This window comes from Mus caroli, chromosome X (assembly GCF_900094665.2).
Source record: "Mus caroli chromosome X, CAROLI_EIJ_v1.1, whole genome shotgun sequence".
Taxonomy (NCBI): Eukaryota; Metazoa; Chordata; class Mammalia; order Rodentia; family Muridae; genus Mus; species Mus caroli.
The window spans coordinates 139,964,048-139,991,336 of record NC_034589.1 but is presented as its reverse complement, the minus strand read 5'-3'; the positions used below and the strand labels follow the sequence as shown (position 1 = coordinate 139,991,336).

At 37.4% G+C, this 27,289-nt stretch overlaps 1 protein-coding gene and 1 long non-coding RNA gene across 8 annotated transcripts in view; one reads left to right on the top strand and one right to left on the bottom strand.

The window, feature by feature from the left end:
- The window catches only part of LOC110286719, a 39,380-nt gene extending 24,241 nt beyond the window's left edge, over positions 1-15,139 (top strand). The window contains exons 5-6 of the long non-coding RNA XR_003835694.1: positions 13,053-13,154; positions 14,742-15,139. This is a non-coding gene — a long non-coding RNA (uncharacterized LOC110286719). The remainder of the gene's footprint in view (positions 1-13,052; positions 13,155-14,741) is intronic.
- Wnk3 (WNK lysine deficient protein kinase 3) overlaps positions 1-27,289 on the bottom strand; it is a 129,067-nt gene that overhangs the window by 9,452 nt on the left and 92,326 nt on the right. For 4 of the 7 annotated variants that reach the window (XM_029473228.1, XM_029473230.1, XM_029473231.1 and 1 more), the window contains 8 exons: positions 24,029-24,184; positions 23,898-23,949; positions 22,519-22,656; positions 21,236-22,179; positions 14,588-14,819; positions 14,079-14,209; positions 12,645-13,261; positions 6,657-6,865 (listed from right to left, as the gene is read on the bottom strand). In XM_029473228.1, coding sequence (XP_029329088.1) covers positions 6,657-6,865; positions 12,645-13,261; positions 14,079-14,209; positions 14,588-14,819; positions 21,236-22,179; positions 22,519-22,656; positions 23,898-23,949; positions 24,029-24,184 — 2,479 coding nt within the window. The remainder of the gene's footprint in view (positions 1-6,656; positions 6,866-12,644; positions 13,262-14,078; positions 14,210-14,587; positions 14,820-21,235; positions 22,180-22,518; positions 22,657-23,897; positions 23,950-24,028; positions 24,185-27,289) is intronic. The other 3 variants (XM_021153288.2, XM_029473233.1, XM_029473232.1) reach the window with 2 other exon arrangements.

Genomic DNA, 27,289 nt, shown 5'->3' with positions numbered 1-27,289 from the left:
GAAGAAGAAGAAGAAGAAGAAGAAGAAGAAGAAGAAGAAGAAGAAGAAGAAGAAGAAGAAGAAGAAGAAGAAGAAGAAGAAGACGACGACGACATAGGCCATCAAATAAAAAGGCCTAGTGCCAGGTGTTAGATACTTCCCCTCAAGTTTTTGGTCACAAAGACTCCCAAATCACCATTTACCATTTACCATTCACCATTTACCATTGCTCTTGATTGCCCAATAGAATGTGATAGTAATATACCTTATTTCAGAAGACACCACACATTTTGGTCACATGACTTGGAGAACTCAAGTTGGTACTGACTGGGAAGCTTTTTCCTCCTGGCTAGTTAGTGTTCATAGCACAACAGGTGTGATTTAAATATGCTTGGCCCAGGGAGCGGCACTATTGGGATGTCTGGTCTTGTTAGAGTAGGTATAGCCTTGTTAGAGTATGTTAGAGTAGGTATAGCCTTGTTAGAGTAGGTAGAGCCTTGTTAGAGTAGGTAGAGCCTTGTTAGAGAGTAGGTAGAGCCTTGTTAGAGAGTAGGTAGAGCCTTGTTAGAGTAGGTAGAGCCTTGTTAGAGTAGGTAGAGCCTTGTTAGAGAGTAGGTAGAGCCTTGTTAGAGTAGGTAGAGCCTTGTTAGAGAGTAGGTAGAGCCTTGTTGGATCAAGAAGCACAACACTCAGTTCCTTCTCCAGCACTGTGTCTGCCTGCATGCCACCATGTGTTCCACCATGATGACAAAGGACTAAATCTCTGAACTGTAATTCAGCCCCAATTAAATGCTGGCCTTTATAAGAGTTGCCTTGGTCTTAGGGTCTGTTCACAACAATGGAAACCTTAACTAAGACAGCAGGTTGCTAAGGGATAAAAGTCAGTAAGATTGACCCCTATAAGGTATAATAATGACTGTCCTGGCAAGTAGACTAGTGGCATGAAGAGGCTACTTCCTATAGCCAGTCAGGAACCCCAGTGGAGTGATAGAGACACCAAAACACCCACAAACCTTTCAGCCCAAAATTGATCCTGCCTACAAGAAATGCAGGCACGCTAGAGGGAGTAGAGACTGAGGGAATGGCCAACCAATAACTGGCCCAACTTGAGACCCATCCCATGGGCAAGCACCAATCCCTAATACTGTTAATGATACTCTGTTATGCATCAAGAGCATGTTGCCCTCTGAGAGGCTCTACACATCAGCTGACTCAGACAGATGCAGACACCCACAGCCAAATAGGGATGGAGCTTGGGGACTCTTATGGAAGAATAGGAAGAAGGATTTCAGGCCCCAAAGGGGATAGGAACTCCACAGGAAGACCAACAGAGTCAACTAACCTGGACCCTTGGGGGCTCTCAGAGTCTGAACCACCAACCAAAGAACATGCACAGGCTGGACCTATGCCTACCTGCACATATGAAGCAGATGTGCAGCTTGGCCTTCATGTGGGTCCTGAACAACTGGAGCAGGGGGCTATCCCAAAAGCTGTTGCCTGTATGTGGGATATATTCTAGCTGGGCTGTCTTGTCTGGCCTCAGTGGGAGAGGAAGCCTCACAGAGAGTTGAAGTACCTGGGTTAGGGATACTTAGGGGAGCCCCACTGGCTCAGAGAAGGGGAGGGGTGACTGGAGAGGCAGTGAGTAGGATGTAAAGTGAATAAATAAAAAATTAAATAAAACAACAACAAAAATTTTAAAATACCCACAGGGCGAAGAATGTGCCTTACTAGTACACGGCTTGTATATAGCATGTATGGCCACAGGTTCAAGCCATGCAAGAGAAGCAGCATCATAGAATGATAAAAATGGAAACAATTGTATGTGTATAGTAAAAGCACTTTTTTTTTAAATGGAGAAAGCAGACTTAGCAAAAGTAATTTGATCATGTTTATGTTCCTCCAGAGGCAGGTCTAGAATACCAACAATTTTCAACAAAGTTCAAGAACATAGAACCACATTTTATTTACATTTTACTAATATTTGTGTTTATGATTAAATTTTTAAGAAAGATCAGGCATTGCAGTAGATACTTCTACTCTCAGCACTGGGGAAGCTGAGGCAGGAACGTTCCAAGTTCACAGCCAGCCTGAGCTATAGTCACTAAAAGTTTTAAGCTCTTTTTGTTCTTAAGCAAGAGGGAAAAAGGAGGTGGGATTGGTTTATAAAAAGAGTGAATGCTAGTGTTCTGGAATAGGATGTGAAACTTGGTGGCTGTTATGTATATAATCACAAGGTCCAGTCCAGATGCCCCCTTTATCTTTTAAGTTACTCTTCAGCCTTGAAAGGGCAGGAAAGCTACAGAGTAAGTTTGGGGGGAAATTAACCTTGTACTACCTAAGTCTGGCACAGGCTTTCCTTAAATAACTAACAGAAATCTGAGCCAAAGGTTAAATTAAAGTAGTAAAGATGACAGATAAAACTATTAATGCTAATGAGCTTTGCAGAACCATCAGCCCTTTCAGCAAAAGTGGGCTTCATGTCCCTAAAAAGGAAGGTAGCTAGCTATTAATATGAATAACCCACATATTCGAGGTATCAGCTGTAGAAAAATTAATAATACAGTTTGTATGAGCAAATGGTTAATACAATGGTTGTATCAAGTCTAGGAAATAGTGTTTTGTAGCCATTTACCCCATCTTTTGGATCACATATTCCCAGACCCTCTTCCACAACATTCCCTGAGATATCGAGGGTGTGGTATAAGTGTACAATATGATTTTGATTTATGTTCTTACTAAGAATGGAGTCTATTGTTTGACATTATTTCCCAAAGTCCTTGAAAATTTGAGTCCAAATGATAGAATCTCTTTTACAAAAATGATCTTTTTGTATTATGGGGATATTTACATCATAATATTATTTATTAATTCAATTTATTAGTGGACATTTATAGAATGAAATAGTTTATTTCAATTTCAGTATGTTTCATTTTTCTATCAATTTTATGGTAGAAAAGGATTTATCTATTTTCAGTACAGATGAACTTTCAAAAGCTAATTAATTTAGAATTCTGGTTATAATAATGTTCTACATGTTATAAATAATTAAGGGCATTTAACTCTGGACCAAAAGACAGAATATAAAGCATTACAGCTGTGTCTAGGAGCTGGAGGCTGTCAATGCAGTGATACACTTATATTGGAAATCCAAAAGTTTCCTTTTGATTGCCCAAGCAAAACACAAACATGTCTTTATATATTTTGTTGCAAAGAGAAAAGCAATTATAAGTTGAATTATAATTGGTCCTTTCAATAGCCTTTGACTCCAAGACATGTTTTCTATAACCTGCTTTGCAAAACAAATCCTATAAATTGAAACTATGAAATAGAATCTCTTTAAAAGTCTTAAATTGCATTGCTACCACAGCTGCCTTGTAAAAAAAATAACAGATGACATTTATTATGAAATAAACAATGTGGTAAAAGCATGTTGAAGAGACAAAAAGAATTGTATTAGTAAATATAACATTGTACTTTGTGCTTATAATTCTTATTCTCTCATCTGATTACAAAGGTGATTAAAAATTCAATAATTACACAAATGATTGGCTTATATAACACATAAAATGTAATGTGTACAATAATAATAGTACAAAGAAAGGAAGGTACATGCACAGTAGAAAATGCATATACCATTGAAATTAAGATAGTGTTATTCTGAACTATATTGCCTTGGATTAAAAAGGTAATTGTAATTTTTATGGCCACCACAGGAAAATAACTAAATATAATAAAAAAAACAAGAGGATTTAAACATTACAAAAAATATCTACTTGGGGCTTGGGAAGATGGCTCAGAACTTATTGTACAGTCATGAAGATTGGAGTCCACATCCCAGCACCCACATAATATGCCACGCATCCAAACATCTGTAATTCCAGCTGTTATGGGAAGCAAGAGAGCAGCACCAGTGAGGCTTGCTGGTTTCCAGCCTATGTAAGGAACCAAGAGCCTCCTCCTTCAAGGGGAATAGATTGGAAAGAGGGTCTCTGTGAGGTGGGGGACCAGTGGGTAGCAGCATTTTATATAAATAAATTAATTAATTAAAAAGAGAAACCATGAGCCTGAGGCTCAGAGGAATAGGTAGAAAGTGGTAAGGAAAACACACACACACACACACACACACACAAATACATGTTTAATACAAAGAAGACAGGCAGGAATCGAACAATAACAAAAAGGTCGTTAGGCACAAAAACAAATAGTAAAATGGTATATAGAAATATAAATTAAATTATATAGAAATGGTTTAAATAACCCAATAAAAAGACAAAGGCTGGAAGACTAGATAAACTATATGAGCAAATTGCATAATGATGTCCATAATAAATACTATTCATATTACAAATATAAAAGTGCTGGAAAGATGGCTTAGTGGGTGAAGGCATTTGCCACCAGACGTGACAACTTGAATCTGATCTTTAGAACCAACTCCTACACCTTATTCTCTGGCATACAAATGCATGCGTGGCACATTTACAGGCACACACATGCACAGAGAGACACACAAAATAATTTAATTAAAAATACATTAAAGTGATGGAACAGGTACAACATGTAAGTAGTAAACTAGAGAAACTGATTGTCTATAATCATATCAGACATATACACTAATGTCAAAAGATACAATAATCACAAATACATGCAGCCAAGTTCCCAAATACACAAAGCAAAATTACAGCATTGAAAAGAAAAGTTCAACAACATCTACTATAACCCACATTAAATAATTGAACAAGCCCAAACCATATGAAAGCCATAGTTTGGGCACAACAGAAAATGTAAATAAAAAGAATCCATTTGAGTAATCTAGGGATGTAGTTTACTAATAGAGCACTTGCCTAGAATGTGCAGGACTTTTGTGGTTCAATGTTCAGCAAACCACAAAATAAATAAGGGAAAAAAAACCAATATCACACAGTGCCTTTTCTATAGTGCTAGCAACTTCAGAGGTTGGGGTGGAGGGATAATTTGAGCTCAGCAAAGGTTGGGGAACATAGGAAGACTTTACCTCTAAATGAACAAAACAAATGTGTAAGCACGCAAGGCATTTGGGAACAAAATGAAACCTAGCTATGAATACATCAGACTGAAGGTCCTATGACTTCTGATACTGAGTCTCCAAAGCTGCCTTCAAGTTCAATTCTGTTTTTAGCAGAATCATTCAAAGTATAGCTCAGCACAGACTGGACCCCAAACTCAACTATCTTCTTGCCTCTACCTCCCCTGTGCTGGGGATATAGGTATATACACCATATGTGACTGGATTTTCCATCATTGACTTTTCTTTACAGCTGAATAAATTTTCACTGAATTGTGTGCCAGTTGGCTTTATCCATTCATCAGCTGATGAACACCTAATATAGTTCTACTTTTCTGAGTGAAGTAGAATAAAAATAGATGTGCAAGTATATAGTATATTGACCTTCACTATGTACATGGAACCAAAGAACCCTGACTTGATGAGTAACTTCTTTATTAGTTAAGTAGTTAGGAGCTGGAGAGATAGCCCAGCAGTTAAGAGCATTTGTTGCTCTTTCAGAGGACCTAGGTTTGCTTCTCACAATCCTTCTTAAGCATAGTTCCAGAAGATCTGGCATTGCCTTCTGATCTCCATGGGCAATAAGCACACCATGGTGTGTATACCCATATATGCAGGCAAACATACACATAAAATATAAATATTTTTAAAAATGCATTTTTCTTTTCTTTATTTTTCTCTTTCCTTCTTATTTAATTTTTTAAATGTGCATTGGTATTTTGCCTGCATGTATGTCTATGTGAAGGCATAAAATCACTTGGAGCTGGATTTAAGTTAAGTTGTGAGCTGCCATATGGATGCTAAGAATTGAACCAGGGTCCTCTAGAAACGCAGCCAGTCCTCTTAACCACTGAGCCATCTCTCTGGGCCCTATTTTAAAAATATTCTTTAAAATAATATATAAAGGTACTGGAGAGACGGCTCAGTGGTTGAGAGCACTGGCTGCTGTTATAGAAGACCAGAGTTTGGTTCTCGGGTGGCTCACACCTGCCTGTTACTCCAACTCCAGGAGATCCAATGTCCTCTTCAGGCATCCATAGGCACCCTTACACAGACACATAGACACCCAGACATACACATAAATGAAAAGAAAATAAATCTTAAAAAGTAATATATAGAGACCACTTAATTCAGAACAACACGAGAGTATTTCAACCAACAAACTTCTGAACCAACTCTAAATATGAGCCTAGTAATTCTCACCAATTGGGATATTTCAGAAACTATGCTGGGGGAAGATGCCAGCATTCTGTCTGTTTTCCAAATGACAACACAAAGCAAACAGTTATTTTTTACTATCTATCATCAGTGATATTCATCATTATTTCATTAAAGGATATTTAGTACCAAAAGATAGGAGTATTTTTAGACCGGTGTGTACATCATTGTTTTATATTTATTTATAATTATTTAGCCTAATTAAAAAACAACTTGTACTATCACTGTTGTACTAATTTTGCTGTTCTTTCACCAAATTTTATTTTTCATGAGACATTTTCTCATTATTTAGCCCAAACTAGATTTGAAGTACAATCTTCTTGCCTGAGTTTCCCGAGTGCTTCAACAACAGGCATGCCATACCATGCCCAGATCTGATTCGGTCTTTAAACAATTACATGTAAGATCGGTTTACCTTTTACAACGAGATTGTCTGAATGTGCCATGGACTGGGGGCGGCTTCGAAGTTTGCTTTTGAAAGATCTTGGCCTGCGTGGCGATGCAGGTGACAAAGGAACCTCTGAAGATTGCGCTTTGCTGTCTTTAGTTGCTCGAAGGCGTTCATAGAGCTCCTGTAGCTCTTTATTCTGTTGTGTTTGAAGACTGACCACCTCTTGAATGTGTCTGAATAGAAATTATGCAAAAATATTAATAACTTTGTTGCCATAAAGACAACTTCAAAAAGTTTATGATGGTACAAATAAAGCTTTAAAAAGCATTACTAATTTTTGTTTGTTTGTTGAGACAGGATTTCTTTGTGTAACAGCCCTGGCTATCCTGGAAGACCAGTAGAACCAGTAGGAAGACCTGTAGACCAGGCTAGCCTTGAACTCACAGAGCCACATGCCTCTGCCTACAAAGCATTAGTATTGGAAATGGTGTAATGCAGATTATATTTACAATTTTAGGATGGAAAATACCTTCCTAAATAATAATACTAATCTATTACAAAGAAAGGATAGACAAACTGATGAGGGCAAATCATTAGTCTCAATAGAGAAGGAGACATAATGAATAGAATTTTAAAGCCAAATAGGTAAATAATATCTTCTTTCTCCTTATTACAGACTATTATTTAGAAGATTTAAATAGCTCCTAAAATCAGTAATGAAAAAAAATTTTAAAGGGTAAAGACTACAAAAGTGGGGCTGGAGAGATAGCTCAGTGGTTAAGGGCACTGACTGTTCTTCCAGGACTAGAGTTCAATTCCCAGCACCCACATCAGGTAGCTCACAACCACCTGTAAGTCCAGCTCCAGAAGATCTAACTCCTCTAGCTTCTGTGGGTATCAGAGAACACACCACACACACATGAAAACATGCACATTTATTAAAAATAAATTTTAATTACAAATAAAAGAAATCTTTAAAAAGAAAAAGAGTTATTTGAAACAAAAAGCGCTATAAATAGCGATGTAAAAAATTAGGAGTGGGTCTTGCTTTGTACTCAGGCTTATGACTCAGCCTTTAAAGTGGCTAGGAAACAGGCATATGTCACCATGCCCAGCTAAAAAATGTTTTAATTCATCTCATTAGCATAATATTAAAAGTTTTGTATCCAATCTGTGTTATTAAGATATAAAGAAATGAGCACATTGTATATTTTGGAATATCAAATGGTCTGGCTTTCCTAGAACATAATTTTTTCAGATTTTTTTTTTTTTGACACAAGATCTTACTATGTAACACTGGTTAGCCTGGAACTCACCAGTTAGCCTTACCTTTGCCTCTACCTCCCAAGTACTGGGATTACAGGCACGAGTAACCAATCTGACATCAAACACAATTTCAACAATTATAAGCTTTAAGAGTACAGACCTTTTAACTGTATACCACAGAAATATCTGTGTGTAAAAAGATAAGTGTCATTTATATAAGCAGATCATGAGGAAGACTGAAAAATCTCTTGAGAAAGGAGTAAATAAACTTGGATACACCCATTAATTGGAATTAAATGCACTGACTCTTTAAAGGTGGATTTATGCAAATATGAACAACAAAAATAGACTACATTTTAAAGCAAAAAATATAGAATAGCATGTTTGTTATTTATTTTACTACTGTAAAGGACAAAAAAAGGATATGCACAGAAAAAGGTCAGCAATATATGTTCCAAACAGTTCACAGTGAGTGCCTCTGAGTAGTGGGGTACAGTATAAGTACAAGGGTTTTTTTTTTAGCTTGCTTTTTCATTATGTTACCTGAATATTATCCTATATATCGCTTTTTTGAGATAGGTTCTTACTACTAATCTTGCTGGCCTGGGACTCACTATGTAGACCAGACTAGCCTTGAGCTCATAGTGATTTGCCCATTTCTGCCTCCTGGGTACTGGGATTAAAGGCTTGTGGCCTGGCCTCAATTTTTGAAATACTTTTTAAATACAAAACTGTACAACTATATAGATTGTTCAAACTAACAGGTAAAAAATCTCAGCTTACAATTGTTGGTCTATAGTGTCTAGTATTGTCTAATAAATTACTATGGACAAACCATACTGACAAAAGAATGCTAAAGGGCTAGGGATGAAGTTCAGGGGTAGTGAGACAGAAGAGGGGAATGGGCATTCATCCCCTTAGCCACTGGCCAGGTTTTAAACACTATTAGAATGTGTTAAAGTATTAATGATAAATTCTTTTGCCTTCCTATTCTAAGAACTCCTGATGTTTGCTTTCCTATTTTAAAAACAAAAACCCCAGTTACTAGGGGACTATGCAATTTGACTCCCTAACTAGTAGCTCTTGGACTCTTCCTTGCTTCCATGGTTGCTTTGAGTACAAAGACTGTCAGCCAGCCAGCTGGGCCATTCTTATGCTAGCACCAGCAGTTTTAAACACCCTACTGATGCCTTGAGAAAATTACACAACAAATTCACCTGATTGCTCTAGCTCCTGGAGTTAGAGGCACAGTCTTAACTAGGACTGTTCTAACAGTGTGTTCTCAGCTTTTTGCTATCAAAAGCATTGCAGAGCTCAGAAGAGTCTGCAAACATTTTCCTTTCTCCCTACAAGGCCAGAAGGGAATACTTTCTGGTGGCCTATCAGAGGGACTGCTGTGGCTGTTGCTAATCGGACAATGCTGTGAAAGGTATGCTGTGTTTTACCCAAATATTCCTCTAGCTATATATGCAGACTGTTAAGATCCTCTTGTTGAATCCTGTGCTAGCTTCTCTGGTGTAACATTAAGCCCAGATAAAGCTTCTCCTGGGTGGTCTTGTCTTGCTTATTTTCAGTAGAATAGGCTCGTCTGAAAACACAAAGAAACAGCAGAGCAAGCAGAGGCAATGGGAGCTGATCAGTGTGCAGGCCTGAGCTATTGAAAGTGGCAAGGCAGTTGGCTGCCTGACAGCTGAAGAAGAGACAGAGTTTGGTTGTCAGTGGGCTGAGCTTCAAAATCAGTAAGATTCAAGTGGTTGGCAGTTGAAGAAGAGGTAGCTCAATACTTCAACTGAGAGGCCAGTCAGGAACTAGGGGGGTGGTGGAAGTTGAAAGGAAAGGGAGCTGAGGCTGAAAAGGATTGAAAGCTAAATATAAAAAAAAAATCAGAGAAAAGAAACTGCTGGTCCTGGTCATTGGACGATTTCCAGAGAGCTGTCAAGACATATGCATGGAGGGTCTCAGAAACCCTACCCTGGGAGCTCTAATACTGGCCATTGCCAAGGGCTGAGGAATTCTGATACCTAAGGCTGCCTATCAGTTGCAATGCCACCTGCTGCCCAGGGCTAAGAAATCCCAACTTTCTGGCCCTGTGTAATAACTCTAGCATTTTCAGAGCTAAGTGTCTTGCTACTAGGCCTGCATCGGACCTGTAAGACCAGAGAGCACCGCTGCCTCCTTCTTCAGCTCACTAGTACCAAACACCAAGAAATTAAAAAAAAAAAATGTCAAGAACCAGTACTTGAAGACCTCATTTTTTTCTTATCCACAGTTTCTATCAGAGTAGAACAAAAGGAGCACAGGCAATTGATTGGTGACAGCAGGGCCCTTGTCTAGCATTGCTCAAGTATGTGTCCAATCCTTAGCACTAGTGGGAAAAGCTGCATAGTAAGACCATATCTTTAAAAAAAATGACAGAATAGATATTTTTGTTTTATTCTTTGCTTTGATATTTGTTTTGAGGTGATGTCATAATATATCTTCTATGTAGAACAGGCTGGTCTCAAACTCAAAGGGATCCACCTGCCTCCCAAGAGCATGGATTAAAGGCATGTGCCATCACACCTGGTTCTATTTTGGATTGATTTTTTTAAAAAGGTTTTTGTTTCCTGTAATCAGGAGGCTGGGGCAGTAGGAACTCAGCAAATTTGAGGCTAGTCTGAGCTACACGGGGCAAGACCATATTTCAAACCATAACAATACTTCATAAAACGTGTGTGTGTGTGTGTGTGTGTGTGTGTGTGTGTGAGAGAGAGAGAGAGAGAGAGAGAGAGAGAGAGAGAGACTATATGGCAAAAATGTGTGGGTATCTGTGGAGGCTCTAAGAACTCCTGGAGTTGTAGACCACCAGATATAAGTACTGGGAACTGAAGATCAGGAAGTGCTTTTAACCACTGAGTCATCTCTCCAATCCCAGAATAAAAGGCTCTTTATGAGAATGTGTATTTCCCAACCAAAATCAAGTACTCATAATCAACATAGGCAGCTATAAAAGACAACAGTCACTTCAGAATGATTTAAAAGATGTATTAAATTCCTGTAATCAGGAGGCTGGGGCAGTAGGAACTTGGCAAATTTGAGACCAGCCTGGGCTACATGTCAAGACTATATTTCTTTTCTTTTTTCTTTCTTTCTTTTTTTTTTTTTGAGTTTTTCGAGACAGGGTTTCTCTGTGTAGCTCTGGCTGTCCTGGAACTCACTTTGTAGACCAGGCTGGCCTCGAACTCAGAAATCCGCCCGCCTCTGCCTCCTGAGTGCTGGGATTAAAGGCGTGCGCCACCACGCCCCGCTAAGACTATATTCAAACCAGAACAATACCCCAGAAAACATAACTAGAATACTAACATCAGAAATAAAAAAAACACTTTAAAATGAGTATTGTACCATAAAAATATCAGTATACCTAAACTTCATAGTACTGAATGTACAGAAAAATTAAAATATATGCAATGTAACATCAAACATGTATATATGTATATTTTAGGTAACTTTTGCTGTATTAATTATTATTATTTATATGTGTATGATATGTGTGTTTGTGAAGGTCAGAAGAAAATTTTCAGTAGTTGAGCCTCTTCTTCCACTGTGGATTCTGGGAATTAAACTCTGGCTGCCAGGCTTTCGTGGCACTTTTCAAAGTAGATCGAGAATTTTTTAATGGTACTAACTTCTTTTGTTGTTGGTGGTGGTAATATTGTTGTTGCTATGATAGCACATGCCTATAATTTCAGTCTTTGGGAGGTGGAGGCAACAGGGTCAGGAGTTCAACATCACTTCTACCTTAGTTTAGCAAGTCTAAGGTTAGTCTGGTATATGAAACCAAACACAACATATTAAACAGCACTCAACATGACAAAACATATTGCCATAGTATCATTACTTAAGTGTTATGGTCTCCTTTGCTAAATAACAAGCTTGATCTTAGAAGGATCTTATATTTTCCTAAAGAGAAACTAGTCTCTTCGACTATATAAATTAGCTGTCCACTAATAAAAGGTAAGAATAGTTGTCAATTCTTACTCCAAGAGTCCTAAAGGACAAGGACTGAAAAAGCAAGTGGTCAATATATCTTCCCACGTGCCTGTAATACCATCAAAAAGGAGGCAGAAGCAGGGTGAATCTCCACAAATTTGAAGTCAACAAAGATTATCTCCATAGTGTATTCCAGGCCAGGCAGAACTACATAGTAAAGCCACTCACTGGTTAAGAGCGTTAACTATTCTTCCAGAGGACTTAGGTTCAATTCCTAGAAACCACATAGTGACTCACAACTATCTGTAATTCCTGTTCCAGAGGATCTGACTCCTTCAAAACACCAACATACATAAAGTTAAAATAAATTATTAACACTCCCCCCTCCAAAGAACTGGAGAGATGGCTCACAGTTGAGTACCAGATACTCTTCCACAGGACCTAGGTTCAATTCCCAGCATCCACATGGCAGCTAACAACTGTAACTCCAGTTCTAGGGGGATATCCAACAACCTCTTCTGACCTTCATGGGCACTGCACACACATGCATGCAGGTAAAACACCCAAACACACAAAACAGTTTTTAAAACTAAAAATTATTTTATACACAAAGATTTTTAGTATGCATACATATTTTATAATAGAATTCATTATAGTTTTACCATAGAAAAGTTTTAATCATCAAATGCCACCAATCCTCAATTAGCTACAAAGCAAAAATTGAGTTCTATAACCCCTAAACAATTATATTTGTTACAGAAGAGAGAGCATCCTTACTTTTCTCGTAATCTTTGAAGCTCCACTTTCAAATCCTCGTCCTCAATTTCTGATTCATTGTCACTGCTCATTGGGGAAGATGGAGAATAGAAGAGTGAATTCTGTGTTTGACCATAGGCTTGCTCTTCACGGAGTGGTAAATACTGATCAGCCTCTGGACGAGTTTTTGTCACTGACTTTCCATTACCAGCAAGAGTGGCTGAAAATTCATTTGCACATGTCTGTTTCCCAGGAGTTGACTCATTTTTTTCTTTATCTAACAGTTCAGACCCAGACTGCACACTAAGTTCTGTGGTTGAAGTTACTTCCACATTCTTTTCTGTAGCGACTGAAGAGACACTGGTCTCACAAGCTGTGCTATAAGATAAGATGTCACCTTGTTCAGGATCTCCTTTATCTTCTTTAAAGGTTTCATAAAGAGTTCGTAACTTGCATGAAGAAACTGAAGATTTATGAGTGGGCATGGCAGGCTCCACTTCGATCAACTGCGACACTGCAGCTTCAGCAAAGGTTAGTGCTTGCTCATTAGACTGGACTGGTGTTTTCTTGAATGGCAGTTTGTGTTCTTTCCCAAAAGACATCATTTTTACTGGCTGCTGCTGAGGAACAGTAATCACCTGAAACATAAAAAGGTAAACTTGTCTGGTTCTACCTAATTGTAGGGTAAACCTCATGAGGAGATTCACCATCTAAGGACAGCATAGACAAGTGGAAAAGCTGATTTGACATATATAATACTTGGTAATAACAACACTTATACTGTCTATAGTCAGTCTTTCCATTGGGGCCCTTGGACAGATTAGCTTCATTTTACTTATTCAAATAAAATCCCACTATAAAATTTGCTGAGATTCTAAATGACATGAAATTAAATTAAAGAGGCAGGAGAGATGGAGCAGCAGATAAGAGTATTCTCTGCTTTTCTGTCACCCAAAAGGTGGCTCACAACTATCTGTAACTCCAGCTCACAGGGATCGGATACCCTCTTCTGGCTTCTGTGAGAACCCTCAATGCACACACACACACACACACACACACACACACACACAAATAAAAACAATAAATCTAAAAAAGGGAGATTAAAAATGATGACCCCTAAAATGATTATTTCTGTGTTCTTTTACAACTACTAAAAAATTCTTATACTCTTCCAATTCACCTTCAATGATACAAGGTGAAAAGTTGAAGAAATTTTTATCTTTCTGTATAATATAAATATGTTACATCTTCTATAAATATATAAAGTAATTAGCTATATAAATATTTACAGTTAAAGATCACCACAGATCAATTTCAAATGCTGTCACTTTTTTATAGTGTTGGGGATAGAACCCAGGATGACACATGGTGGGCAAACTCTACCATGAAGCTCTATCACCAGTCCAGTTTCCTCTCATTAGGCACCCAAAGATAAAATCAACCAAAGACACAAACCTGGAACCGACCCCGCTGAAATGATCCACTCATGGCTTTACATCTACTCAAAGCCCTAGTATCAGATGAGAACTCCCGTGTCAGAGGAATGGGATCAGAAGCAATTGCTGATCTTTTATCTTCTGTTTCCACTGTAAGATTTGTCAAATTATAAGCAGAAAAGAGAAAATCATTTTTAAGACAAATTTGTTTACATTAACAAAATGAAGAAAAGCAGAAAGTTTAACCCTTGCTAATAATTAAAAGGTGTTAATGTATAAGCAACATTGTTTAAATCCCTAACTCTAAATCAGACATTGCAAGATTTATCCCAATCTATATGAAATGAATAACTGAAAAACCAAATTAGTTACAAAAGGAAAAAATAAAATGGCAACAACATTAATGGGATATTTAACATACATGTGCTACATGGAAAACATGGCAAGATTTGAGTATGAACGACAAAAAAAAAAAGTAGATGAAAAATGATGTTACCTAGTCTATGGCCCTGACTGTAAGCACACTACCTTGACGGACTTTTGATCTCTTGAAAAAGCTGGTTGACTGCCGTAGCCTGTATGCCCAGCTTTTTAATTTTCGAGTCCAGGATTTCCTGCTAATAGGATTTTTGAGACTAGGACAAGTAAAGCTTAGGCCAAAATATCCACCTCCTGTCTGCAGATGAATGGTTCCATCGCTTGACACAGCAGCAGGATAGGCCTCTGGATCGCCTGGAAGTGAAGCATCTGGGGACATCTCCTAATAGAGACAGAATCAAAGAAAAACAAGGTGATAATAATTTAGGTAAGGCAAATAAGTTTTTGGTATACTGGAGTTTCTTACATGAACTGTTGCAGTAACACTACCATATCAGTCTAAAACTGAAGCCTTGACATTTCTTTGCAATTACTATGTCTTTAAGTAAAACCAAACAGAATATTAATTTTCCAGGCCAAAATTTACATCAACTTTGAAAACTAAAATTTAAAATAAGCTTTTTTTATATGTGCCAAATAACTGAAAATACTATTTTTTGGTTCAGTAGAGACAAGGAATCATGTAAACCAGGTTGTCCTTGATCCAGCTCCCACTGTCTTTACCTCCCAAGGGTATGCAGCACCATGCCTGGATATAAATGCTATTAAATGAAATGTTAGTTTGCTCTCTTACTGTCTAAGAGTTCAAGATGCTAGATATATCATACAATAAAAAACCAAGATATTTTAATGTCACTGTTTGAGTGACAAAGAAATTTGAGTAAATTACTGTGAATTCATGTTCTAAAATTTTTATATTAAACTATGATTGCTATAAAACCAGTATCTTCTTGTCCTCCTACTCTCCTCAAATACCCATAATTACCTTCCTGTGTATGAGTACTTTAAAAATAAAGTATCCATGTCAATTAATAAAAAACTTAATGCATAGAACTGCGGATACTTTGGGGATATAAGAATGGTTACTAATAATAGACTAAAAGTGAGTATAAAATCACATAGGATGGGATATAGCATTCATCTAACGGGAGACAGCAATCCTGCATTATAATAAGTATTATTAACACTTAGAACAAATCAGGAGTTATCAAAGGGAAAATTTTGGACTAGAGATGTTGTTTAGTTGAAAGAGGGCTTGCCAAGCAAGCACAAGATCCTAGGTTTGATTCCCAGAACCACATGAAGTGTCCATGTGGATACAATCATAATCATAGCACTCAGACATTGGCTGCAGGATTATTAGGTAGAGGCAGGTCATCTTTGGTTATGTAGAAAGTTTGAGGCCAGCTTAGGATGCATGAGAGGTTGTCTCAAAAAAGTGAAACTTTGATCAATCAGTAAGCAAGTTTCTGGAGTCCCATTTTGAGTTAGCAACACTACTATTTCACTTAGGACAGAAAAAAATCTTGTAAAATTACATTTCAGAAAGTACTACACTGATCCCATTGAAATTATAGGTAAGATATATTTATATGTAGTAAATAAAACAAGACAGGATATTTAATATAAATTTTAGTTTTTGTGAGCAAGTGAAATACTTAGACACAACAACAAAAAACCTGATATAGACAGAATTCATGACTACACCAAGAAAAGGCAGACCATAATATATGTAGGAACTGTCTCAAGAGACTATACGCTCAGGTTGTAGTATGAGCAGCAACAGAGAAACCTGGGCCATAAAAAGGATGCTTACAAAATTCTACCCCAGCTTTGTCCTATCTGCCTTTTCAATGTGTTATATATTTAAAGATCTTTCTACTTAACTGGCCTTCTTAGATTCCTTGAACAAATTTCTACCTGCAAATGTCACTACTATGTATAAGTCTTTCCCTGATCACTCAATATGGATAATATTCTAATTTTCATAGCCCTTTAGTTAGTTATGTTATCCACAGACTGTTAGAGGGTTTGACTTACTGCTAAAAAGACAGTTACTGAATAAAAGAGTATACTGGTTGAGGTACCAAAGAAAGAACAGCCATTCCAATCCCTTCTCTGCACACCAAGCAAAACAACATCAGAGCATCTGCTCCCAAAATAGAGCATAAAGAAGGAATAGATTTGGGCCAAGAGAGAAGTAAGTGAGGGGCAAAGACAACATCCAACAGGCTTTGTAGACTAGCTACTACAGCTACCCTGGAGTCAGCATTAAAATCTGTGCTGGAGTGAGGGTTCTGTGGTTAAAGGCAACCAGGTATGGTTCTCAGAACCTACATGGTGGCTCACAGCCACTTGTAACTCTAGGAATCGAACACCTCTTCTGATCTCTGTGCATATACATAAACATCAGGCATGCATACATATACATAACACTAGAAACAAATATTTAAAACAACAAAGAATGGATTACAGTTACTAGACATTCAAAAATGTAATCCTCATTGCAAAAATGACTAATACAACAATATAATCTTCTTAAAAATAAAATTATATCATTACAAAATGCACAGGGACAAAGAGAGGAAAGCATGATTTGAAAAGTTAATATAGGAGAAAAATAGGAAATAAACAAATAAGATTATCTTCATTTATAGATGATGAAATTGTATACATAGAAAACCCAAAGCTGGACATTGTGGTATATGCTTTTAATCCCAGCACTCAGATATAGGCAGGTGGATCTGTGAGTTTAAGGTCAACATAATCTATATAGTATGAGACCCTGTCTCAAAGGGAAAAAAAGAAAACTGAGGGTTAGGAGATGGGTTAGTGGGTAAAGCACTTACTAGGAAAGCACAAGGAACAGGGTTCAGACCCTCTGAGAGAAATGTCCAGCTAGACTACTGAAATCAGTGATCCAGCAACAACAGAACATGGTGAAGAGTGATCAAGGACACTGTAGTGGTTTGAGTATGTTTGGCCCAGGAAGTGGTACTCTTTGGAGACAAAGCCTTGGAGTAGGTGTGTCACTGTGGGTGTGAGCTTTAAGACCTTCATCCTCACTGCCTGGAAACTAGTCTTCTCCTATTTATTTGCCTTTGGATGAAGATGTAGAACTCTCAGCTCCTGCTGCACCTGGATGCTGCCATGTTCCTGCCTTGATGATAATGGACTAATCCTCTGAACCTGTAAGCCAGTCTCAATTAAATGTTGTCCTTATAAGAGTTGCCTTGGTCATAGTGTCTGTTCACAGTAGTAAAACCATAACTAAGACAGAAGTTGGTACCAGGAATTGGGGTACTGCTGTGATAGGCCTGACCATGCTATGGGTTAGAAGAATGTAGATTTGGGGATTTTGGATTTGTAAAACAGTGGAATCCATTAAGTTGGACTTAATGGGCTACCCTAGTAGGAATATGAAAGACCTTGTTGCTGAGAGTGACTTGAACTGTGCAGACCTGGCCCAAGAGGTTTCAGTGGAGAAGAATTTCAGTATGTGGTCTAGAGACTGTTGTGGTATTTTGGTGAAGAATGTGGCTGCTTTTTGTCATTGTCCAAGGAGTCTGCCTGAGGCTAAGGTAAAGATTTAGATTAACTGAGATTTAGATTAATTGCTTTGAAAAAGGAAGTCTTGGGCTGGCAAGATGACTCAGAGGGTAAGAGCACTGACTGCTCTTCTAAAGGTCCTGAATTCAAATCCCAGCAACCACATGGTGGCTCACAACTACCTATAATGAGATCTGACACCTTCTTCTGGTACATCTGAAGTCAGCTACAGTGTACTTATGTATAATAATAAATAAATCTTTAGGCCAGAGCAAGCAGGTTCTGAAGCAAGTGGAGTTGACTGGAGCATGTGGGGCCGACCAGAATGATCAGAGGTCCTAAAAATTTAATCCACAACAACCACATGGAGGCTCACAACCATCTTTACAGCTACAGTGTACTCATATACATAAAATAAATAAATAAATAAATCTTTAAAAAAAAGAAAAAGGAAGTCTCAAAACAGTCTGGTATAATTTAGGTTGTGTGGTTACTAAAGTCCACTTCTTTAAAGACTGTTTTAATGAAAAGGAGCAAGCTGAGAAAGGAAAAATACAAAATATATGGCTCTAGTATTAAAGGGGCACCAGGAAGTAGAATGAAGCTGAATCCTATGATCTAGAAGTTAACAGATTAAGAGAGTGGGACCTTGGGGCAAAATTTCCACACATACATATACAAGAAAGAGAAAAAGAAAATCCAAAAGAATACCAAAAGCTATTAGAACCAATAAATAAGGCCATCAAAGTTGGAATGACAGAATCATAACACATGAAAGTCAGTTGTAGCTAGGAGGAGTGGCTCACATCTATAATTCCAGCACTATAAAGGTTGAGATAGGAGGACTGCCATGAATTTGAAGCTAACCTGGACTACAGAGTGCATGCCTTGGGGGGNGAGGGGGGAGAGGGGAGAGGGCAGAGAGGGGAGGGGGGAGAGCGAGGAGAGGGGAGAGAAAAAGAAAAAAACTCAATTGTGTTTCTACACACTAAACAATGAAGAATCCAAAAAGGAATTCATCATGTTTTGAATGTCTGCATCAAAATCATGTTAAGATTTAATACCCACTGTAGTCTTTGGAAAGTTGAAACTTTAAGAGATAACTGAGTTATAAGGAGCACATTCTATTGAATGGCAAGGTTCCATGCCCACTTCAAGCTATATAGTGAAACCAAGTCTTTAAAAGAAACATACAAAATTACTAAATCAAGAGAGGGACCAATACATGTATTATTTACAAGTTATTAATGATAATGATTAAAAAACTACAATAAGAAACTTGTTTAGGAAGTGTTGTTTAGATTTATTATTCTTGTGAAATGCTTTTGTGCTTACATAATAATTCTATAACTTAAAATAGTTCATAAAAAATTTTTAAATGCAAAGTAGTACATATACATAAAAGAAGTATGTATAGATAAATATAACATTTATGTGTAAAAACATAATACATATGCAGAATTATATTGGTATAAATATTCATACATTAACTAAAACTATATCCAGAAAAGATAATAGCTATGTTTGCAGGTTTAGGAAGGTGATAGATTTTATTTTATACACAAGTATATATTATTTATATAGTAACCATGACAGAAATTACAGTGGTAAACATTTAAAAAAATTATGACATATGGTAAAATTAAAAATTTCAGTACGTTGACCAATATGTTTATAACACAATATTATTTTAAAATAAATATGTGATTCATGTAAATAGATCTATGTAGTCTTAAGAAAATTCAAGGACAAGCAGTAAATTCTTAGTGGTGACTTCTATGACTGAGCAGATAGAAAAGGGAAACAGGGCTAGGGGTGTGGCTCAGTGATATAGCACTTGCATAGTATGTGTTTGGTCCCTGAACTTAATAGTCAATACTAGAAAAAAATGCATGGAAAGAAAAAGAGGAGGAATATTAAAGTTGCTATATTATATAACTGAGTAATTTCAATAAAAATTTAAAATCCAAAGTCTGAAACTTTCTCAATACCAACATGATGCCGCTAGTGGAAAATTCTACATCTGACCAACCTCATCTAATGTGTTGCAATTAAAATGAAGGTACATCAATAATATTACATAAAATTGTTTACATTCTCCATGTATAAATAAATAAAAAACATAAGTGAGTTCTGTATTTAGATTTGAGAATAGCCCCAAGACATCACATTTTTCATATAAGTATTCTATAATTCAGAGACTCTAAAATCTGGAAAATTTATAATCTTTTAATCCCATTTTTCTAGAGAAAACTCTTTTTCCTCCTGTTCCTTCTCCTCTTTTTAAAAACGATTTCTATTTTCTTTGCTAACTGAATTTATTCTTTGATAATTTTAATATGTGTTTGTAATGAATTCTTATTACTCTTCCTGCCAACTCTCATCTCTCTCCCATCTTCATCAACTCCTTTCCTCCCAACAAATTCTTTTCCCACATCCATGTCTTTACATTTATTTTTTGTGAACTACTATGTTTAATCAGGTCCATGTGTATGAATCTATGTTTGGGACTGGAGCCTGGTGGGCTAACCATTGATTACACAACTAAAGACAATGACTGTCTCTTTCCTAGAATTTATTAGTAGTCAATTGTTCAGCAGGGAGTGGCTGGAACTTATGAGCCTCTCTTACATTTTATTTGTTGTTTTGCAACAAGAGCTCATGTAGTCCATCCAGGCTTGCCTTAAACTCAGTATGTAGTTGAAGATGATTTTGGACTTTAGATCCTTAGTGCTAGGACTAAGGTATGGGTTATCATGCTTACTTAAATGTTCTACTGTTTGAGATATTGATCAAGCACTCTACCACTGAGCTATATTTCTGGTCCTTTTAGAGGGTAATAAAAAAAGTCATGGGATTATGGATAATTTTTGCTTTAAAAATGTTAAACTCTTCAAAACATTAAATCAATACTATTGATTTTAAGGAAATGGATTAACAGTTTTTAAGTTTTGTTTTTGAAATTTCCACTTAAATTGAAATTAAAAGTACATTCCTCCTATCCACAAAATAATCTATAAATATACACAGTGCTTGTGAGTTCCAAGTTAACTCACCAGAAGGCCTTCTTAGAGGAACTTAAAACAGATCTGCTATTTCTACTAAGTTCTGAGTAGTTGAAGCTTAAGTCACAGTCTTGTGACTATGACTAAGTCATAGTCTTAAATGACAATTACTTCTGAACTTTTTAGTCGAGAAGGCATTTCTTTGAATTCATAAGCAAAGAATAAGAATTAGAAAGATACTTACATGTAAACATAACTCGCTGGGTACAGAAGTTATCACATTCAGGTCTTTTTTGAACACTGATATATGAGCAGGCTGACTTGCAGCCACATTGGACAGAATCTTAGAGCCTGTTTGTTGGAAATTTGGGGATTGTGCAGGGCTATCTTGAATCCCACAGTGACTGATGGCTATGACTTCTGGCATTGAATAGGATAGTATATCTTCAGCAGAGGAAGAAAATGGAGAGTCTATGCTTTGAGTATCCTTCTGACTCTCAGGACAGATGCTAGAAATGCTGTGCTCCTGATAGAGCAGGTTTCTTAATTTTTCATCCAGTGTTTTAATTCGGTTGTCTGCAAACTCCATTTTTGGAGGTCGTTCCCCATCTGATTCCAGGATAGTTGCAGGTAGAATCACAGCTGGTTCAAAGCCAGGAGTCTGAGTGGCAATGACTGCCTTAGGAGAACTTGTTTCGGTGTTTACTGTGGTTTCTCCTTGGGAAATAAACTCTGCATCTATAGTTGGCTGCTGTACTGACAAGGATTGAGGCTTTTGCTCAGAAGATACAAGTACTGATGTAAGACCAGCATTACCACCAATCGGAACTGCTTCACCAGGATAGGCCATATGCACATCAGCCAGAACAGCAGCTTGCTGATTTGGATATGTAGGCATGAACATGCCTGCTTGGCTGGTGAGTGCCTCACATTCACCTGGAACTGGACACACCAAAGTAGCAGAATAATTGGAATTATCAGTAGCTGGTGTCATGATCTGTCTGTCATCTTCCACTTGATAGCAAATACTTGGCTGCTCAGTTTCTACACTAGCATGTTCACAAATCTTACCATCAACCACATCCTTGTGCTCTAATTTGGAGGTGAAAAGTTCACGATGGCCTGGATTATTCTCTATAGTGAACACTGTGTTCTGTGATATTGCCTGATTACTTGTGTTTCTTGAACCTGGAACAATAACAAAAGTTATAATGAGTACAAAGTGAAAATACAAAAGTCAAAAGAGACAAGAAAAGCAAATGAGAACCTACTTAAGAGTATACTTGTAAATAAGACCTAAAACATCACAGAATTCAACAGTCAAGAAAGAAACTGACTTCTTGCTTTTTTTAAATAAAATATCGAATAAAATGACAACTTATATAAAAATATTGATGTCTTCCAAATGCTCATGAAAACTGTCACAAACATAAAATATTCATGAAAACAAATTAATGGTACAATCGGTAAATGTGTAACCATAGCATCCAAGTCCATATAAAGCTGGAAGATAAAAAAAAAGCTTACTAGGAAATGGATGTAACCCAGGCACCATGGCCACGGAAGGCTGAAGGGAAGGAGGAGACTGTGCCTCACGATTTTTTATTGTTTGGTTGATACAAAACCGCCAGCGACCAACTGGGGATGACTGAGGAGCAGATTCATCTGTAGAAAGAATTATTAACAAATTACATACTAAGCAACTGTCAATTTGTTCATGTTATTAAATAAAGAAATCAAGTAAAAAATTAACTTGTGTTATCTCCATTCCCAATAGTACAAGGATAATTATAAACTGTAAGAGTAACATCCTAACCTTAACTTTTAGTGAATAGAACCAAATATAAGGTATGTATTAATCAAACCAGAAGGGAGGCACTCTATTTAAATAACTGGGGCATAGTTTCTCCACTCAAATCTATAGCTGTTGTTCTACAGCCTGATTTTGGTTGTGCCCGAGTGGTATCATGGTGGTATACATCCATACAAGCATTAAAATGTACAGAACTAAGAAGAACCGGAACTATAAAACCAGAAGAAAGAGGAGTAAATCTAGCTTATGGCAATATAAAAGTAAAGTAAGCAAATCCCTACATTTGTAAACTTTCTCAAGTAATTTTCTTTGAAATGTCATCTTACATTGTCAGTCAGAAACCTGCTCAGATTTCTGCTAACCAACAAAGTAAGATACAGATGTATTCTGGCATCCTAATAGAGTTGAACTAAACTTCAGGATAATGGTATCTGCTTCCATTATTCCCACCACCTTTTGCATCTTCATGTTGTGTTAATTCCTTCAGAGGTCTTCATAATGCTATGGTTCTTCTCCCCCTCCCAGATATTCTTAATATACCCATGGCCAGGGCTAAGAAGAATGAAGAGATAAAGTTATCAGAAAAGAAAACAGAAGAACCCCAATTTTAGTTTCTGGAAGTTTATCTTGTGTCTGCTTTACAAAGTTATTAGTGAGCAGAGCTGGTAAAAGTATTATCATCAGTGAAACTGTCAAGTTTTGAATGACTATTAAAACAAGAAGCAAACTTAGAACATAGTGATTCAGTTAAAATTCTTTTGTTCATCCCATGTCAAAGTAGACAAATTACTAGTTAAGATTCAATAGGCCATCAAAGGATTGCCTTTTCTGGTGACATACCATGTAATGACTCAAAAGTAAGGTACTCAGATTAAAAAAAAAAATCAACAACTGGGTTTTTTAAATCTCTGGGCTATAAACTTTGCTTTCAAGTGTGGAAAACAATCAATTTATCATCAAATTAATTTATCGATTAATAACTTTCTCTATGAATATATATATATATATATATATATATATATATATATATATATCAAAACTCCAATATGCCTTGTTTCAAAAGCCAATAGTACATTTTATTAAGAATACTTACTGCTAGTTTGAGTGGATGCAGAATTTATCAGTACTTGTTCAGATGATCCTGTCTGAAATAAAAATGAACAGGTAAATGAGTGTTCCTGACAAAGTCCCCAAATGACCTTTTTACTACAAAATTGCTCTTACTTGGTTACTGTTAGATTCCAAGGCAACAGAGTCAACACCAATAGATTTTTCTACAGCTGAGTGGACATGAAGGATCTCCTGGGCTTGACCTACGATAGCCCTCAATTCCTCGACAAATTTTTCTTTCTCATTTTCCAGCACAAAGTTATCTTCAACCTGTTATCAAGTAGAACTTCTCATAAGAATAAATTCATTTTCTTCAAAATTATAATATTTTAATGGTGATTAGCATAGGAAAACAACAAAATAAGTATGTGTCATAAAAATAATTAAGAGCAGTTATAAAATATTTCATAATACATTCAATTATTCTGAAACCACTGATATTTGTCAGAAAAGTCCATTATCTTGAATTTTATAAATTGGCTGTACAGAGGCCACTAGGGGCTCCGGGATGCTCTCCACACCTCAGAGCCTTAGGATTGCCTCGGAATCATGGTTGAGTGGAGCACAGCATCAGCTCCAAGGAATCGCGGAGGGTCTTGTGCCAGCAGGAACAGGGACAAAGAACCCCTTCCTACGAGAGATTGGGATCCATTCAGGTCAGGGCCAGCCCCGCCATCTTCTGCATGAACCAGGCCGAGGGCATCTAGGGCACCAGAGGACTCTCCACGCCACAGGACCCCTAGCACATCCAGGACCTCCTGATCACCTGAGAGCAGGTGGGCAATAGAAGCAACAGAGCTTGGTCAGGGTCCCCTCAGGCCTTCACCCTCAGCCAGGAGGCAGAGCTGAGACGCAGACACCTGGGCACATTCCTTGCTAGAGGAGAGTAGGCCTACAGGGAGGGTTCTGACCCCAGAACTCAGGATGTAGACCAGAGCCCCAGACTGCTGGACACCTGCCCTGTAAGAGGAGAGCTTGCCTGCAAACTGCTCTGACCACTGGAGCTCAGGTAAGAGTTGGACTCCCAGGAGTGCTGACAGAGGCTAACAGAATCACAGGAGGATCAAGCTCCAACCAGAGACAGATTGATCATTAACACCAGAGAAAGGCAAATGTAAGAATATTACTAACAGAAACCAAGAACACTGGGCATCATCAGAACTCAGTACGCCCACCACAACAAGTCCTGGATACCCCAGCACACCCAAAAAGCAAGACGAAGATTTAAAATCATATTTCATGATGGTGGTAGAAGATTTAAAGAAGGGCATTAGTAACTCACTTAAAGAAATACAGGAGAACAGTGCTAAAGAGGTAGAAGCCCTTAAAGAGGAAACATAAAAATCCCTCAAGGAACTACAGGCAAACACTGCTAAACAGATAGAAGAAACACATAAATCCCTTAAAGAGTTATAGGAAAACACAACAAGACAGGAGATGGAATTGAACAAAACCATCCAAGATCTAAAAATGGAAGTAGGAAGAAATGAAGAAAACCCAAAGGGAGACAACTCTGGAGATAGAAACCCTAAAAAAGAAATCAGGAACCATAGATGTGAGCATCAGCAACAGAATAAAAGAGATGGAAGAGAGAATCTCAGGTGCAGAAGATTCCATAGGGATCATGGACACAACTATCAAAGAAAATGCAAAATGCAAAAAGATCCTAACTCAAAACATCCACGAAATCCAGGACACAATGAGAAGACCAAACCTACGGATAATCGAGAATGAAGATTTTCAACTTAAGGGACCAGCAAATATCTTCAACAAAATTATAGAAGAAAACTTCCCATACCTAAAGAAAGAGAAGCCCATGAACATACAAGAAGCCTATAGAACTCCAAATAGACTGGACCAGAAAAGAAATTCCTCCCGACACATAATAATCAGAACAACAAATGCACTAAATAAAGCCAGAATACTAAAAGCAGTAAGGGAAAAGGGTCAAGTAACATTTAAAGGCAGGCCTATTAGAATTACTCCAGACTTCTCACCAGAGACTATGAAAGCTAGAAGAGCCTGGACAGATGTTATACAGACACTAAGGGAACACAAATGCCAGCCCAGGCTACTATACCCAGCAAAACTCTCAATTAGCATAGATGGAGAAATGAAAGTATTTCACAAAATATCTTTCCACGAATCCAGCCCTTCAAAGGATAATAGAGGGAAAACACCAACACAAAAATGGAAGCTACACCCTAGAAAAAGCAAGAAAGTAATCCTTCAACAAAACAAAAGAAGACAGCCACAAGAACAGATTCCCAACTTTAACAACAAAACAGATAGGAAGCAACAATTACTTTTCTTTGATTTCTCTTAACATCAATGGACTCAATTCCCCAATAAAAAGACATAGATTAACAGACTGGCTACACAAACAGGACCCAACATTTTGCTGCTTACAGGAAATCCACCTCAGGAATAAAGACAGACACAACCTCAGAGTAAAAGGCTGGAAAACAATTTTCCAAGCAAATGGTCCAAAGAAACAAGCTGGAGTAGCCATTCTAATATCGAATAAAATCGACTTCCAACCCTAAGTTATCAAAAAAGACAAGGAGGGGCACTTCATACTCATCAAAAATTCTACCAAGATGAACTCTCAATTCTAAATATCTATGCTCCAAATGCAAGGGCAGCCCCATTCATTAAAGAAACTTTAGTAAAGCTCAAAGCATAAATTGCACCTCACACAATAATAGTGGGAGACTTCAACACCCCACTCTCACCAATGGACATATCCTGGAAACAGAAACTAAACAGGGACACATGGACACTAGCAGAAGTTATGAAACAAATGGATTTAACAGATATCTACAGAACATTTTATCCTAAAACAAAAGGATATACCTTCTTCTCAGCACCTCATGCTACCTCCTCCAAAATTGACCATATAATTGGTCACAAAACAAGCCTCAACAGATACAAAAATATTGAAATTATCCCATGCATCCTATCAGATCACCACAGAATAAGGCTGATCTTCAATAACAGCATAAATAATAGAAAGCCAACATTCACATGGAAACAACACTCTACTCAATGATACCTTGGTCAAGGAAGAAATAAAGAAAGAAATTAAAGACATTTTACAGTTTAATGAAAATGGAAGCCACAACATACCCAAATTTATGAAACACAATGAAAGCAGTCCTAAGAGGAAAACTCATAGCCGTGAGTGCCTCCAAGAAGAAACTAGAGAAAGCATAGACTAACAGTCTGACAGCACACCTAGAAGCTCTACAACGAAAGGAAGCAAATTCACCCAAGAGGAGTAGATGGCAGGAAATAATCAAACTTAGGGCAGAAATCAACCAAGTGGAAACAAAAAGAACTATTCAAAGAATCAACCAAACTAGGATCTGGTTC